We start from the raw sequence: 17,876 nt of genomic DNA on the forward strand, positions 1-17,876 counted from the left end.
CTGTTTTGGAAAAAGCTTCCATGTAGCTGTTTTAATTTGCTTTGAATTGCTTAATGGAGTATACTTATGTAGATTCTTTGACAAAACTTCCTCAGATAGCAGATGTGATCTATGTGTACATCCATTATGCCATTTTATACTAGCATGTCTTTTGTGACCTCCAGAAGGGTGTTTTAGATCTTTTTAGGTAGGTTGTCAAGATAGGCATCTTTGGGTTTTGGTGTGCTGAAAGAAGTTATTTAGTTTATGATGTTACCTCAGCTCTTTGGGCTGTGGCTCTGTTAAGAGTTGCACAAAGCTTGGCTTTATTTGTTTCCTCTTGTCTGAAAGACTTTTTACTGTACTAAATTTTTCTACTGTTTCATCTTTCTTTTAATGAGCCAGTTAGGATTTCTTCTGGAAGTTGTAACACTTGAGGATAAGGGCTAAAGTATAGTCTTTATGTATATCCATAGTTTTAAGAGACATTAGTGATTTATCTACCGTAAATTGCAGCTTTCACACTAGTAACTAAAGGATAAAATGATGTTTCTCACAAGACTGACATTTTCCTTTTCCTTTTTAATGAAAACAGAATTTTTTATTCCTGTGGAAACCCAGAAACTTCCAGAAATAAGTTGGGTGGACCAATTCCCAGTTACTGGTTATGTGATCTGTCTATATCAATTACCTTTGGAGGAAATATTTGGCTCTTTTATGAATTCTGATTGCATTGGTCAGTGATAGCATAGCAGGCTACACATCCGGAGCTGATACGTGTGCTATTGCAATTAATTTTTTTAAACTGTTTATGGAATGTGAGAAACTGCTCTTCTGGTTTCTAGATTAATTTTCCTTATGCTTGCCAGTAACCTAAGTCCTTTGCACCTGTACCACAAGCTGATGTAAAATCAGCAGGAAATCTTCTATTATGTTAGTGCTGAAATTCAAGACATTGCATTATGTACAGTCTATCTTTCTATACCTGTTGGAAAACAGGCTATACAGCTGTTTGGTAGTTATTTGCAGTTAATCTTTGCTGAAGTCATGCATCAGGTGTAGCATATATTCCTTAATATATGAATTATATATTTTTTAAAAGAAATTTAATCATGTTCTTTCTTCAATTAACTTCAGACTTTCCTCGCTTTTTCTAGTTCTAATAAATCAGTTGCATGTAGGGGCCAAATACTGGAAATTAGAGCTTCCTTCTGTCACACTGGAGAAAGTAATTTTACTGAGCATACCACAAAACATTTGCTAGAAATTGGAGTTGACATATTCAAGAATTCATTCATTTGTTATCTAACAATCCTGTGTCAGCAGTCCCCAGGAATTGCAGAGATTGTTTGTCATTGTCCTCAAAGTTAACATGCTCAACTTCATTTTCAAAGATTAATGCAAATAAGTTTTGGTAATTTGTGGCCAGATTAGTTTCTGCTTTAAGTGTTGCATATTTGGGATCCTGGAATAAATATCTTCTGTTGTAAGAACTCTTATCAGGTAACTTTGAAGAACTCTCAGAGGGAGGAAATGAGTGTCAGCTTTTCACAATATTTACCATAGGTAAGCAGGCACTGAAAAGCATTTTTTACAGCTGTCTAGTGTTTTGGGGTTTTTTTTTGCAGTGGACATAGTAACTACAGTTAACGCTTTAAAAGTGACATTAATCCAAATTTTCTTTACTGCCCTTCCATTTGGCATCACAGTAACAGCAAGGGTGCTCTTTTGGAGTTGTGTGCCAGAGGAAATTCAGGCTGCAACCATGCATAAGAGGATGTGATAAGAGTAGGATTAGAATTTTAGTCATTGATATAGGATAAGAATTTTAGGCAATGATACCCCATTTTTACCACACTGCTGTTCACTATCCTCTCTTTGAGAGATTGTAGTCTGGGTTATTGTTTCCTGTTTGCATATTCTCAGTTTAGTGTCCTGTTTGTTGTTGTGCTCACTGAAAGGATGCATTTAATTTCAGTTTATAACAGTCACACTAGTGCGAAATCAGCTCTCTGAAGTATATTCAGGAATCAGTTAAATGTTTAAAAGGCTGGGAATTTATGTACAGTCGCTCAAAAATAGTAAATATCTGATTTAAGATCACAATGGTTTATTGCTGTTCAGAGATTTGAAAATGTGTCTCAGTCTAGCTGGTTTCCTCTGTCTTCCTGCACATGTAAGGATTTTTTTTTCTTGTGAGTGATTTGAAAATAAGTCACAAAAAATTGTGGTGGGTAGATGTTTTATCCTTTAACAGTCTCACTAAAGTGGCAATCAAAATTTTAGTTTTTCCAAGTTGCTAGTTGTTAGCGTTGCTACCAAAGACCAGAATGTAGGATGTACATTTATCTTTAAGGTTCTCCATCTTTTAAACACATTTCCAACTACTCCTTTGAGATACCTTTTCCAGACAGTGTTAAAGGAGTTATTTTCTCTGCTCCTGTGCTGTTATAAAAGGAGTTGTGAGCATTTCCTTTTCTGTCATGCTTCAAGTGTGTTTCTTCTTTGAAGAAGTTGGTCTGCACTTGTATTCATAACAATAAAAATGCCAGCAAATACTGACATTTAGCAGACTTTTGGCACCTACAGTACAGTTTCTGGATTGGTCTTCAATTTGTGGCTTGGATAGTCTTAAGTCCATTCCTTTCTTCAATAAAATATAGATGTCATATGTTTTGAAAGTCATGGTATTGAAATATTACTAGTGAACCATCAGATTCAAGGTATAGTTTGTTATACATGGAACACTTGATGGGAAGCAGACTGTGTCTGCAGCTGTTTACTAGTTTGGAGAAAACATGCTCTGATGGATTTGGATGAGTACATTTTATTTGGCTACATTAAACAGTTGTCTGTTCACTGATTGGACTAGAGTTCTTCATGCTATCATTGCTGTTAGTGTGCTTTTGGCAAATTTGAAGTGAGACTGTGGTACAGAAGTTATTAGATGGGGAGGAAAACAATTTCTGAGTAGCCATGCATTCTTCAAAAATATTTGTAAAACAGGTGCAAGTCATCAAAAGGCCGAAGGTTTTTGCACAATTTGACTTGAAGAGCTGCATATGAGCAGAGCTTCATAGGCTGAGTGTATTCTGCTTTTAATCAAGTCTATGTTGGAATTTCACATGAGAAATCCATATAAGGCTGAATTTGGCAAGGAAAAATTACATAATAGTAAAATGTAGTAGCATTAATAAGCAAGGGGCTTTTCTTCCCTAAGCATGTGTGAAGTTCTGTAATTTGGGCATTTAGTGTCTATAGACTTTTCCTTTACTTTCTTGATAATGCTTTACTTGCAAAGGTATGATGAAAGATTATCCTTTAGTTTGGACTTGTTTATCTATTGTGCAATTATGCTTTTCTTTGTATAGAAGTACTGGTTTATTTCTCTTAAGTAATTTTTAGCCTGCAGGTCTTCCTGTAGCATTCCTTTTAGCATAGGTTGTCTCCTGTGCCTTTACTCTCACAAGAAAATAGTTGTTTGGAATGGAAAAGGGGTGCAGCTTGCATGCAGCATTAGAGGTGAACATTGTTGCTCAAGATGTTTGGGTGATCTTTTTAGGTATGGAACCAAATTATTTGCTTTCATGGTTGGCTGCACTGTTTGATGGCAACACAAAGACATTTCAGAGCACATATTTCCTCCTTATATGTGAAACATAACAGTGAGTGCATGTTTGTTTCTTATGTTCTCTTCTGGGAAGGAAAAAAAAAAGAGAATAATCCTACTCTATGAGATTATCATAGTATCTGCCTCTTGCTATTAAAATGTGGATATGATAACCCTATGTAATTCTCCTGGTTTCAACCCTTTCAGTAGCTGTTACTGTGCCATATTTTGGATTTGGAATGAGAATGGTGTTGATAACACGCTGATGTTCTGGGTTTTTGCTATGTCATGTTTATCCTGAGTTAAGAACATTTTTCCTTGGCTCATGCTCTGCCAGTGAGGCAGTACACAAAGAAACTGGGAGGGAGCAGAGCTGGGACAGATGACCCAACCTGACCAGTGGGAGGATATTCCACACCACATCATGCCCAGCATCAGCTGGAGGGAGTACCTGGAAGGGCCCAGTGTGGGTCTGGAAAGGGGTTCTGGTTTCAGTCAGTGGGTGGTGAGCAGTTGCATTTTGCATCACTGTTTTTTCCCATTTTATTACCATTTACCATTATTACTATATTTTATTTTATTGTCAATTATGGCACTAATCCTATCTCAAGCTACAAGTTTTACTTTGATTCTTCTTCCCAGTCCACTGCGGTAGGGGAAGAGAGGAAGTTAGATTGAGTGGGTGCATAGTGCTTAATTTCTAGATGGGCTTAGACCATGACAATATGAAGTCTATGGATGGGGAAAAAGTGTATGATTATTTCAATCTTTTGTTCTACAGTGCTTTTTCTGGAGTTCCTTGTAGACACTTCATACAGATTTCCGTGCTAAAAGCAGTATTAAAGATATTGGACAGAGGATGAGTTATGCTGAGTTAATTGAGAACAAAAGTACTGGAGAGTTTTGAGTCTACAGCTTTTAGTGAAAGAGGATGTTGAATTTCAAGCAGACAAAACACTATCCTCAGCGGGAGGGTGGCTTCATCCTGCAAAGATATTTCTGCAAGGAATTGTGTAAGGATCATGTTAAAATTGCATTCTGCATTAATGAGAAAATTACTACTAATGCGCTAATGGCTGAAACCCCGAATGTCAAATGTGTAGTATGCAAATCTTAGGGGATTTAAAACACATTATTAATTCTAATGTTGATTTATGATAGTTGTGTTTAGCATAAAAATTGCTGTAGACTGTGAGAACAAGATGTGGTTAGTATATGGTTATTCTAACAAAATGTAATGTTTGACACTTCATCTGTGGTTCATCTTCCTGCTTCTAGAAAGGAAAAAAAAAGGAAGAGTGAGCACCAGTTAAACTTGCTTTATAGTGTGTCCTTTTAGAAAGGGATTTTATTTTCTTAAATGCAAGTTCTTGCTTTTAGATTACTGAGCAATGTCTTCAAGGGAATGTTTGTCACTACTTAGGGATCAGACAACTGGTTTATGTAGATACATTGATATGCTTGCAAATGTCTCTAATGTCACTGTGGTTTGAGATTTGCTTCTGTGCAGATGGATATTCTCGTTTTGGGTGTATAGCTAAATAGGTACCAGGGCATTAGGCATTGTTGTGATGGGAGTGTTAAGAAGGCTGGCAGATCAGGCTAGTTTTAAGGTTTCATTTGTTCACTAGCATTATACATCTTGCTGAAGGTTAGCTCGTTCATGTTGTTACTCATCACTCTGTACACAGAACTGATATTTACTGTAAATTAGCTGTGAGTATCCAATATCCAGGAGCTGGTGCTGCACAGTCAACAGTGGCAGCTGTAGTTCTTGGTGATTCTTAGAAGTCAAAGTGGTAAAGCTCGAGAGCTCTTCAAGTGAAGCATCAACCAGTCTTTCTTCTACTGTTATCTAATGCCTGATTCCTGTATGTAATCAGCACTATCCAACCCCTGCAAAGTATGATTTCTTGTACTTCCAGTGGTACTTATTTCACATTTTGTCAGTCATCCCTCATATGTATCTGGGAATATGTCCTGCATATTTAGAGTTGGTTCTGCTTCTCTTGCCCTTTAGTCTTGCAAATTTTAGTGTGTGGATTTCTCCTATGTGCAACTGCAGCTCTCTCTATTTCCCCCTATGGTGATCACATTTCTCTTATCACTTTCAAGAATATTTAGTATTAATTGCATGATGATTGACAAATTCCTCATTTATAATCACAGGCATCTGCTTTGTCTTTACATAAGTTTATGGTTACCTCTCCAGATAGGTGTTTCCTGCCTGTTGTGATGATGTGTACTGGTTTATAGATCAAAGTGATGTACTTCCTAGCAGCTTTTGCAAGATCAGTTGTTAGCTATGAAATTCCTAGCAGCACCACTGCTTATTGGCCTAGTTGTAAAGTCCCTTTGATCACTTGAATTTTCAGGCTGTTCTTCTCTTGAAACTTCCCGTTCTGCTTCGCTTTTTAGCAGTGTCTGTACCATTGATACAGGAATCCAGATTTTTTGAGTTAAACACTAAAACATACCTAGGTAGGCTTTTCACATTAGATATTTAGTTTTGTTTTTTTTTTAAATATGTTATGGCCATGTCATTTGTTAGAGTAAAACTAATTACAACATCTAATTTATGTAGAGTGCCTGTCTTTAGAAGATCTGTGCAGCATTGCAAGATTAGTTCATGGCTTTAAAAGTTTTGTTGAAATTTTTTTTTACATGGAGAAGGGGTTTAGTGAGGAAAGTGGCTTGTTAATCATGCTCACTACTCTCATAGAGATGCCTGTAGAAATTAATTTTTAAAAACCAATCCTGTCTGACTGCAAGGACAGCATTATATTTTGAAAGCAAGTCGTGATTTCTGGAGCTGTCAGTTCAGTTTATACTGCCACACAGCTGCAACAACGTTCACTGCAGGAATAATTGCCTATGATTTTCAGCTTTTCTTTTAAAATTTTTAATTGATCAGGTTTTTCTGATCCACCTAGGACACCACAGTAAGAATGAGGGAATCTGTCTCCTGTGATGAGGTTAGGGACCCATCACTTCTCTTGCAGTGTGGAGGAGAAAGTTGGTATGACTGACATTAAGTAAAACTCTATTCTCATGCCATAGATATAAAAATAAAAAATAAAGTAAAATATGCTGTTGTGTATTATAGCCTCAAATGGGAAAAAGTGCTCCTATGATCTTAAAATGTCTGATCAATACCTTGTCCTCAGTTGCACCAGGAGGAGTTGATGGAGTATCAATCACAATGTATGGCCTTTTAGAGGTACATGCATTTATTCAGAGGAGTCTAAAAGAAGGCAAAAGATTTTTGGAGATCTGACTTCAATTGATCTTAATTATACTACTTTTTAAGTGATCACTCTTTTTGGAGAAGGAGAGCAGAATGTGAGATGTGTTGTTTCCTTCAATGAAATTTGGGCCTGTGACATATGGTGCATGTATATAATGCTATTGAAGCTACTTTTTCTATTATATATTTTGAGGTAATTGTCTTATTTTTCCCTCTATTAGGTCTTGTTCTTCTATTATCACCTGTGCATCTAGTTCTGTTATGTTGTTCAGAGTGTAAGTGGTAAGAATGCTGAGTCTTACCAGGTTTTAAACCAGAGCTACTTTACCTAATTTTTGTATCTAGTGATTGAAATAATTCATTTCATTGCACTTTTTAGTCCAATGTAAAGTGTTGCTATTACATGTTTTACATATGAGCCAGTGGAGTCTAAGATGCAAAAAATAAAAAAAAGCTTTTTAGAAGGTAATCAGGGGCAAGATCAAAAACTGGGAATGTGGATTGTCTTTCCTATTCTGTGCATTAAACAGAATGGCACAAGAAGTTTCATTAAAATAGTGCTTTACAAGGTGTATTTACTTTTCAAAACTACTTTTTTCATTTGCTCTCCCATTTTTTGGGATGAATACTGGATGTCCAAAAGGAGTTAAGGTCCAATGTTGGAAAATTTTTGATTTATGACTTAAATCATTCAAAGTGATAATGATCTGAAAAATCACCTGTCTGATAAAAAGTATTGTGTTCAATCTTCTTTATACATAAAGTTGTTCTTTATCTGTGCTTTCATCTATTGTTCTATGAACTTCTATCATACATTACAAGTTGAGACCTTCATAAAAGTGTAACATCATCTGTATTGCTTTTAAAGTCATGCTTGCAGCTCAGAACTTTAAAAAAAAAGAATGAAAGGACTTTCTGAGTTTCCTCAGGTGAGCAATGAACTTGTTGAAGATATCCTGTGTGAAATAACTTTGTGCATGAGTTAGAGACTTCTGAGGACTCTGTCTATAAAATTATTTTTTTTGTGTGTGTGTGTCTTATTCTCTGTTTGTTGCATTCCTTTCCAGTTCATTTCATTCTGGTAATGTGAATGCATTTCCAAGTAAATTGGCAGTGTTTACAATCTTGGTCCCCAGTGCCATTTTTTAATCAAACACATAATAAAGTGCTAAATAAACCATTCCCACCTGCATCAAACTCTTTATGTTCTGCATAGGGTATTTTGTAATTTATTTACCCAGGAAGACCCAATTTATCTGCACATCTGTTTTTCAGCCCAGTTCTGCTTTTTATCCAGTTTTCCAGCTGGTTGATGGAGGAATAAGGAGGTCAGGTGGCTTTCTTGAGGTCAGCATAGTGATTGTCTCAGCTGGGATTACACCCAAACTTTATCCTTTGCTGAACCACTTGGCTACACCACTTCTGACCAGGCTGACCACATTGTTGGCAGTAATGGAACTAACTGCAAATGTCATTTTCTTTGTTTTATAGTTTTGCTTGTATTGAAATATTGTCACTTTTATGAGTTCAGAAACATTACATCTGTTCACAACCTGGTTCCCTTTCACTTTGAACAGACACAATTTTTTTAGTGATGAATCTCCTTCCTGGATTCCAAATGTGTATTAGTTTCACAAGTTTGGGGATAGTGATTGATGACGTTGCTGGTTTGTGTTGCTCTGGTGTGCTTCCTCAGGGGAGACCCTGTCTGACACTCTGCTTTGGAAGAGTAACCCGTGTTTTCACTCCTGTGTATCAGTGCTGTAAGCTTCTTAAGACTCCTGCTTGTTGATGTTCTCTTTCTTTGGAGTTTACTCTTACAGGAATATTGCAATGTTAGAACAAGATGTGCAGATTTAGTAAAGGACTTACTTAAGCATGCATTGCAGTGTATGTGTCTGTGAACTGTAAGTCTGAGGAAAGAGAAACTCAGAAACATGGTATCATCAGAATAATCTTACTCTGTTTGGTCTTGCTCTGCCTGTCTAATAGAAGTCAAAACTATTCTGGTTCCAGTTTTTATCGATTTCTGCTTTTCTTAAATTGCCATTCACTGAAGAAACATGACTTAGTACTAATCCACATATACATCTCTAGTACCTACAAAACTACAGGACTCTGTGCAGTTAAGTAGGTGATGAGGAGGCTTGCTTTCTGGTATGCTTTGTTTTCAGATTCTGGTAGGGCCTCTGTTCACTTCACCTGATGAAACATTCATATTCAAAATAGTCCACTAAGTACTAAAAGTGCTGTCAGTACTTTCCAGGCACAACTTTTTTCCTTGTAAAAACTGGATTGGGGGGTCTTTGTTGTCTGATAGAAAAGCATAAAAGGAAATTAAATTTACAACTGGCCATAACCAGTTAAAAATACTTCTAGCGTGTTTGTAACAGCCACAAAGATTTCCCTTTTCCCCAAGATTTTACTCCTGCATTCACTTTGCTTCCAGCCTGTTGTTTTTGTTCCTGTCCTGCTGTACAGGTACATAAATGTGATGGGTTGGCACTGGCCAGAGGCCAGTGCACCTATGAGAGGTAGCAGGATTGATGCCCACATTCTTCACCAAAAATTAATTATTGCAAAACCAGCACAATCACTATGTACTGATTACCTACACTGCAGCTGCCTCTGCATCAAATGGGGAGATGATGTAGTCTAGAAGGTAGGACTGGACACAGTAAGAAGACAGGAAGATGTTTTGAGATACCAAATTACTCTTTCATATGAAACTATTTTATTGTAGCACTGAAAAAAGGTGGAGCAGATGTATTTCCAGTCAATGCCATGAATGTGCTTCTCTTAAATGTAATGGAGTGAATTTGTGTGCAGATTGGCATTGATTTTCCTTTAAACTGGAGGGAAATAAACTCGTGTGAACCTGTTACTTCCATCATATGTCAACACATATCAATTGTCAAATGAATGCTGAAAATTCATCTCTTCGTTGTTTCTCTTCTCTTGTTGAAATTTTTTCATCAGTTTAATAAGTCAGATCTCCTGACTCCACCTGATTTCCAACTGTGTGATCTGCAGTCCTCTTGTTCTTTAGTATTCAATATGTTATGCATGAAGTAGTTTCTATTTTCCCTTCAGCAATCTGTGATGCATGTAGCAACTACCATGCTGCTGGCTGTCAAATGCATTTTTCCACAGTTGCTTTTCCTGCTCCAGGGTTGAGTAATGATAAAATAGCAGGGAGGTTTTACCAATAGAATTCTTGGTGGCTGTGGAGTGCCACAGGAACTAATAGGTGATATATCAGACATGGTGCTTAAGAGGCAAACTTGTGTTTTACCCAGATGAAATATTGGATTAGAGGAAGTTGGAAGCCAGGAAAATACCAAAGAAAATTTAATATGTGCTTGCTCTGTATTCCCTTTCTCCTAGACATCTGCCTGCCTTTTGTTTTTTGGATAAAAAGGATCGTGGTCTGAAATAATTATTGCTCTGAGCTAATATGATTATTTTTAGAATTTGGAATACCAGTAATTTTGTCTAAAATGGAAGTAATTAGTTGCAAGAAATAGTTTTGTTCCTAGAGCATCTTATCTTGGAGTCCAGTTCCCACTTTTACAAGCAGCTACATTAACATTCCCATTAATCACAAATAATAAGTTAATAAATAGCCAATTAAACAGTAAAATATATAAGTAATATTGTTGAGGTTATTTTAGCAGCAATTCAGCATACCACATCTTTATCATAAGGGTTTTGATTTCTAAATAACTTATTTTGTTTTATTTTGTGTTTATGTTGACCTATGGCTTGGGCAGTTCTTAGATATTTCTTCCCAGGTACTGCTCAGTCACTACTGGATGAGAATGATCATTCTTAGCTCTCCAATCCCCCGATTGTTTTCAGGGCTTGTTGTCTTTTCTTGGTTCCTGATAATCCATCTTTCTCACTCTCTCTGCTAAAATCTGATCCTTTTGAAAAAGGTATGACTCTGGGCATGCCAACTTCTAGTACTTTCTCTTTCACACTGACCCAGAAGCCATTGTAATTCGGATCAGGGAGTGTAGTGGGTGTGCTAAAAAGCTTTTCTTCCCCACCCCACCTGTCTGAATCCAAAAAGTGACAACAGTCTCCTAAGCAAGCAGATTATTTCATCAGTGGGTTTGCAGAACCACAAGAGATTGAAACTCTCCTAAAATATCTGTTTCCTGACAGGTTAGGTTTATTCTTCCTGAAGTAAACTTCCAGAAAATGTTTTTGTGTCCTTAACAGTAAGAATTCAACAGACTGGAGATCAGGCTGGCTGTTAAGTAGAAAAGTTAATGTTTTTTGTGAAGGCACAATGCCACCTGTGTACTATTACAGTGTGGAAATTAGTCATTTGTCTGGTATCATTTTTTGGTCTGACAAGTTCTGGAGGTAATAGAACAATCCTCCTTTTTGTGGGTTTTTAAGTCGACTTCCCTTATCTCTCCACCCACAATTGCCATGCCATGCCTCTCTTAGCCATGCTGGGTTCTGCAGTGTTGGCTGAACTTGCTCATATCAACTTGTAGTGAGGTGTGGTTTTTTTCATCATCCTACTTAAAGGATGGATCCAAGGGAGGGATACAGTTTTCCTTAGTGCTTCCTTTTCCAAGAATTCAAGTTACAGACCCAAACCTGGTATTATTTGAATTCTTACAGTCTTTTAATTAATGATTTATAGTATGAAGGTACTCAAAATTGACCTCTTTTCATGGCTATGTTTCTTCTCCAAACCAGGACAATCATTAAATTTAATGTTTGATTTTATACCCATATGCAATCTTTTCTCTTGAAGAGAACCCCTGTTGAGAAGCCTAGCTGACTAGGCTACAGCTGAATAGACTTTTTGTTATCCAGGCTGAGGATTAACATGCAGACAGCTTCTTGAATGTGTGTTCATTTTGCAAAGAAATTTGTTTCTTTTCTTGCTGGTGGAGAGGAAAATAACCTTGTAAAACAAGTCTTTTTGGAAGAGCTAGGGAGCTCCAGTGCAGCTCACACTTTTGCTTTTACTTGCTGCATCTTACAGTATTGCCTTAAGCAGGGGAGTGGAGTGAGTGTGATTTGTTTTACTGTAATATGGAGTCTCAACCATGATCATCAGCTGCTGAGATGAGGAGGCTGCTCCATGCCACAGAGCTGTCATTATGGCCCTACTTAGGTCCATGGTGTGGCATGATTGGTGTCAAACGTGCCACACTACATTTGTCCATTTCACCTCCTGTCCTGTTCCTAGTGCTTTTGCTGCTGGCTTTTTTCCTCACCTCCTGCTAGAGGGAGGTGCTGATACCTCTGCAGTCCAAAAGGCCCAGTAGTTAAATAGGGCTACACCTATTGGAGCTCAACAGTAGCTAGTCCACTGAAAAACAGACTCCCAGCTAACTGGCATAAAAGTTTCTGAATCTGTTCAGAGCTTGCCACCAACATTGGATTTTTTAAAGTGTCCTCCTCATCTAGAGCAATGTTTTTCTTTTCTATTTATGGGGTTTTTTTAAAAGTCAAGTTACACTGAAGCCTGGAAGCAGCTTTATGATTGTACCTTTTCCATATGCCAAAGGCTGATGCAATGCTTGCTGTGTCGACAGTGGCCATAGAGACTGAGACAGAGCTGAGACCCGCTGAAGCAAGGGGACAGCCTTGGTAGTGATCTCCAGTAAGGAACTGCTGAACTTGGCCTTGGGGAGTTTAAAGGAGAGAACTCTTGGGCTTGATAACAGCAGTAAGTGCAGTTGTCAGGCCCTTTGGAATTAAATGCAGATCAAATACACACAGTGTATTTTCCCTAATAAATAAGAGCTACACCAGGTGCAGCAGCACAATGCAGAGATGGTTATACAGAGTTCCCTCTGCTGAAGGACCAGCATGAGGTACTTGGCTCAACGCTTCTGCCCAGCAGGGTGGCATCAAGAGTTTAAGAGCATTGGGCATTAAATGCACATTGAAAAATAGTAACCACTCATGTGTTCCTGATTGCTGCAATGAGGTGAAGGGTTTATCTTAAAGAGCAGGGAATCCCAAGGCTCTATTTTCATGTATTTCCCTGGATACTGGAGTGTTTTTTTAATGAATTGCAAGAGAACATGGAGAATAAATGGGTGGCTGAGGCCCCCTGCTGTCAGCAGAGCACACTGCCTGCCTCCAGCAAATGGTCACCAAATTTCACTTTTATTAATAGTTACTTTTAGTTTCTTAATATACCATATTTATTTTTAATTTTTAACACAGAGGAACAATGTTTAGGCTAGAATACTTCATGATCTACTAATTGTTCACATGCAATTGTTTCCCTGTTTGAAACATGAATACTCCATTATTTAGTTTTCATTTCTTTATTTTGCATAACTGAGTAGAAAATGAGAGAGGGGATTCTCTTTGCCATATTATCACTAGTATTTGCATTGCAGGCAAAAAAATATACAAAAAAGCTGAAGACTTGTACGGTATTTTTTTTTACTACATCCATATCTCTGCCCAAAAATGACCAAGAGGAAAGGTACAGAGCTACTAGTGTCTGATGCTGTAGTCTAGTATTTAACTTGTGGGTGGGATGTGTTAGGGAGGCAGGAACTAGATAGTTGTGGGGTTTTGGTTTGGTTTTGTGGTTATTAGACATGAGGTTTTGGTCAAATGGCTAAGACCTTGAGAATCACTTTCAAATACTATGACCTAAGGTACAGCAGTATGGACATATGTTAAAATAGATTCCCTTTGTACTTAAAATTTAGCTTAAAAGTATATATTCACAACTATTGTGAATTAGTGCAGAGCTCTTCTAGGAAAAAATTGAGAATCTAGAGGATAGCTCCATGCAGGATAGCTTAGTTATGGCTTTTTTCAATATTTCTGTGTTGCACTAGTCTCAGAATTGGTTGTAAGCATGGCTTTTGTCAGAAGAGAAAATGGCTAAATTTTGACAAAGTTTTGTCATTCCATCAGGTATGAATAGCAGGTGGTGAAGTTGAATAAAGAAATTAATTTTGATGTTTAGTCAGATAGTTGGCTTGTCTCTGTCATCAGTCTGAAATACTCCTCCTCATTTTGATGTTGCACAGGTTTGTAACAAGCAAGAGAAGGTGGTGAATATCCTCCAGAATGCTATTGTATGTTATTCTTTAACAATGAAATCCAAAAATAATTTGAATGTAAAGTTAGATCTTTATAAATAGATATGCTTTGATTTTTGGACTTTGTGTAAACCAGTCCTCTGCCTGCAGAGGAAAAGTTACCAAAAAGACCTGAAATGGCTGATGGGGAGTGGACAGATTAAGGAAGAGTAGAAAATTAAATGGAATCTCTCTAGGTGACATGAGATCTGTGCCTTTTGTTCTTATTTAGAGTGCATTTTGGAAGCCTATCATCGTGATCTGTACAAATCCCTGATCAGTTATTCACAGAAACTCCTCTTTAAGGCTGTCAGTCTTTAGAGGAAATGGTAACTTTTGCCAAAATACATAGTTATGTCAAAATGTTTTGGGTGGTTAGCTTTGTTGTTTCTTTATGAAGATGGTAAGGTTGATGCAATAGATCTAGTCAGGCCTCTGCTATCTATAAGCCCTATAATAAGCTGTAGTTACTATGTGAGTTTTAAAAACCTTTTGTTCAGGTGAACTTTTTAATGAATGTCAGTAGGAGACTTAAAAAGAACAAATAAAAGTAAGGAAAGGTTGAGATTTTTTTATTTCCTGATTAAGTGAACTTCTATTGAAGAGAGTATTTTATACTTTGTCAGTGTTTTCTACACTTCCATTCACTTCAGGGTGAAGAAAACCTAGTTGTGGGATTTTGAGGAGATGTGTGTATGGCACTGAAAGTGCCCCACCATATTCAATTCTGATCCTTTAAACTGTTCTGGAATTGTGAATGTCTCACTTTTGTTTGGAATAGCTGTGGAACACTACATTTTTACAGATTAAAAATGAAAACATTAGCTATAACATGTTGGTTTGTTTGGGTTTTTTTCAGTTCTTCAAGGATCTTATGCATAGCATATGAAGTTTTGCAAGGTTTACAGTATATGAATAAGCATGGAATGGTCCACCGAGCACTCTCCCCTTGCAATATTCTTTTGGATCGGAAGGTACAGCTGCAGGAAGAGATCCATGGGTTTGTTTGCTGCTAACAAGTGCAATGCTGTGTGATGGGAACTGGACAGTCACAGTCTTTTTGATGGGGAAGAAAAAAATTGCAGATCAGGAAAGTTGTTTGTTTTGGTTTTGGTTTTTTTTTTTAACTACTATTTTCCCTCATTTCTTGAGTTTCAAATTTATTGCTGAATTTATTTTTCTGTTCTGTCCCAAGTCACACTTTTTTCTCCCTTCTCCAAGTGGTAATCTAGGTGTACTTGTCATCATTGTAATTAGTCACAAGACTTTCCTAGCTATTTGAATAGAACATGACTTCTTATGATGAATTAGCTCTCACTAATATTTTTTGTGTTCTGTGGTGATATGATACTTTTAAGATACCGAGATATTTTTTTCTTCATGTTAAATTATTCAAATTTAAGTATCTGTCAATTCTGTTACCACAGACTGAAGTTGGCTGAGAGGAATACGATTTCTGGTTATAAAAGTTGAGAGAAATTAATAGCTATAGTTGTCTTCAGAGCAGTTTCTTCATCAGAACCAATAGCTAAAGAATGTAACCTGTGTGCATAACTCCTCTCTCAATCCTTTTTTACTCTACTACTTTTGGTAGAATAACTAGATCTTCCCCTTGGAAGGCTAAGAAAGGAGAGGACAAAAATAAGGAACAGCAAAAATACGGAACACATATATTTTTATGTGCTTGTAAACAAATGAAAATCATAATAATGCTCTACCCTACAAAAATACTCTAGGATTTTAAGATACTCCTAAAATCAATAAAAGAACAGAAGAGGGCTATGAGACAATAAACTCTAAGCTCTCCCCTACCCTTTAAAAGCTTTGTGATACAGCCTTCTCTCTTGCACCATCTGGAGGCTGACTGAGTGTAATTCAAAATCCAGCAGAAACAAGGTCTCAGTTTAACTTATATATGTAATTTTTTGTTGTTTTGGTGTTAGCTTTCTGTCTTCACAAATAAAAAGGATGACCTTTTTTGCCTTGAAAAAGTGTTTGAAATATGTGTTGGTACTGTTAAGGAGAGCAAGGTAGTAAAGATTTGATGAGAGGTCTGCAGAAGCAAGGTTCTGTAAGTGGAAGATTTGAGAGAATATTGGTCATCTATAGGGAGTTCTAGGAGTCAAACAGGATTTTGAACAGTTTTCAAACTGAAAAATGTATAATGTAGTATTTAAGCCTTTTACTGAAAATAATACTGTACCTTTAAAAGTTCTGATGTGTTCCAAGCAAAGAGATTTAATTAATGTTCTTGAGAAGTAAAAGCATTAGAAATAAGCACCTCTTTAACTTGCAGTGCACTTCTGCATAATAGGTGAGGCAGAAGCATAAGAAGGTGTTTTTTATAGGTTTCTGTCCTCTAACAGCTAATGCAGTTTGAAATTTTTTTTTAATTTTGTTTTTAACTTTTTTTAGTTTAAAGATAAATTCTTCCCCATGTTGGATTCTGCTGCTCTTGATAATTTATTTTTCTCTTTTCAGGGACATGTGAAATTGGCAAAATTTGGACTCTACCATATGACTGCTCAAGGTGTTGATGTTGATTTTCCTGTAGGGTAAGGATGTAGCTACACAATACAAATATATCAGAGATTTATTTTTCAGGAAATAAATTATGTTTAGGGCACCCCTTATTCAGAAGCTTATGATAATGTCATTGATGAGGTTGTCATATGACTAGGTGAGATGAACAAAAAATAGAGAATGGGTACCATGCCAGTGTGTTACTATAACTCTGTGAGGTCACTATTTGCCTTCAGATACTTGTATTTCCCTATTACTTGGATTCCTCATTTCAAATGTAGGAAAATGCACAATCAGTGCCTTGCTGTTACCCACCAATGTAGGCTTTATGTCTCTTTATAAGTTTATGATCTCTTTTCAAGTGATCATCCACAGCTTTGTTGAAGTGAGGTTTTTGTCAATTTGGGGTTTTTTTAGATGCCTTTTTTTTTTTTTTCATATTAAATACTGAGCTTATTCTTAAAGACATGGCCAGAAGAAACTGATGTTTCCTTTCGAATGGTTGCAGATTTTTTAGGTACTATAGTGAATTATTTTTAAATCATCTAGTAGAAGGTAATATATGTCCTTAACACTTTTTGTTACTTTTTTTTGCAAATTCAGAAGTTATTTGATGGGAATACACTGTCAGTGGAAAAGATTACTGCAACCATCTCAAAAGTATAAGTCTAAGATGTACTTAATATCCTAATGCTGAAACTCAATCTGTATTTTCCCTAAGATATGTAAATATACCACTTTGAAAGCTGAGGTTTCCTTTCACAAAGCAACAGAGCTAATGAGTGGAATTTGACCTTTTATGTAATAAACATTATGCTGGGGTGAAACTTTCCTGCATTGTGTAGATTTTGATTGAATAAAATAGGCAGTACTCTGGTTTCCCAGAAAGCCAGATTATTCTGATTATGTAATGGGAAGTCACACTTTTTGGACAGTGTCTAATGTTGCTCCATCTTTCTAGGTACCCATCATATCTGGCACCTGAAGTAATTGCACAGGGAATAGGCAAACCAAGTGATCACACTCAATGTGAGAAGCCTCTGCCCTCCGGCCCTAAATCAGATCTGTGGTCTCTTGGTATGATATTATTTGAGCTTTGCATGGTATGTGAAAGAATAATTCTCTTGATTTTGACTCTGGGGGAGTTATTAACTCTGAGGGAGTCATTAATTTGATTGGTCTTGAATGTGGGGTTAATGAAACTCTGCCCATCACCCAAGCCCAAATATCAGAATATGTTAGCATTCCTACCTGGACAGTACTGGTTCTTTAAGGAATAGGATGCATTTGGTATGTAGGTTGCTTGGTGTATGTGTTAACCATGAAGGATGTAAAGTTACCTGTGGAGCCATAAGAATTTGACTCCAAGGCAGTTTCCTTTAAGGGAAGGTATCAATGGTACATTTTTGCTATATTGTGATGTGAAGCTGTT

The 17,876-nt window shown here is 36.8% G+C and overlaps 1 protein-coding gene across 2 annotated transcripts in view; it reads left to right on the forward strand.

Moving 5' to 3' along the window:
• The window catches only part of TBCK (TBC1 domain containing kinase), an 84,983-nt gene that overhangs the window by 7,124 nt on the left and 59,983 nt on the right, over positions 1-17,876 (forward strand). For both annotated transcript variants that reach the window (XM_079305759.1, XM_079305760.1), the window contains 3 exons: positions 14,781-14,895; positions 16,403-16,476; positions 17,406-17,547. In XM_079305759.1, the coding sequence (XP_079161885.1) occupies positions 14,781-14,895; positions 16,403-16,476; positions 17,406-17,547 (331 nt within the window). The remainder of the gene's footprint in view (positions 1-14,780; positions 14,896-16,402; positions 16,477-17,405; positions 17,548-17,876) is intronic.

The sequence above is a fragment of the Erithacus rubecula genome, assembly GCF_903797595.1.
Source record: "Erithacus rubecula genome assembly, chromosome: 5".
Lineage (NCBI taxonomy): Eukaryota > Metazoa > Chordata > Aves > Passeriformes > Muscicapidae > Erithacus > Erithacus rubecula.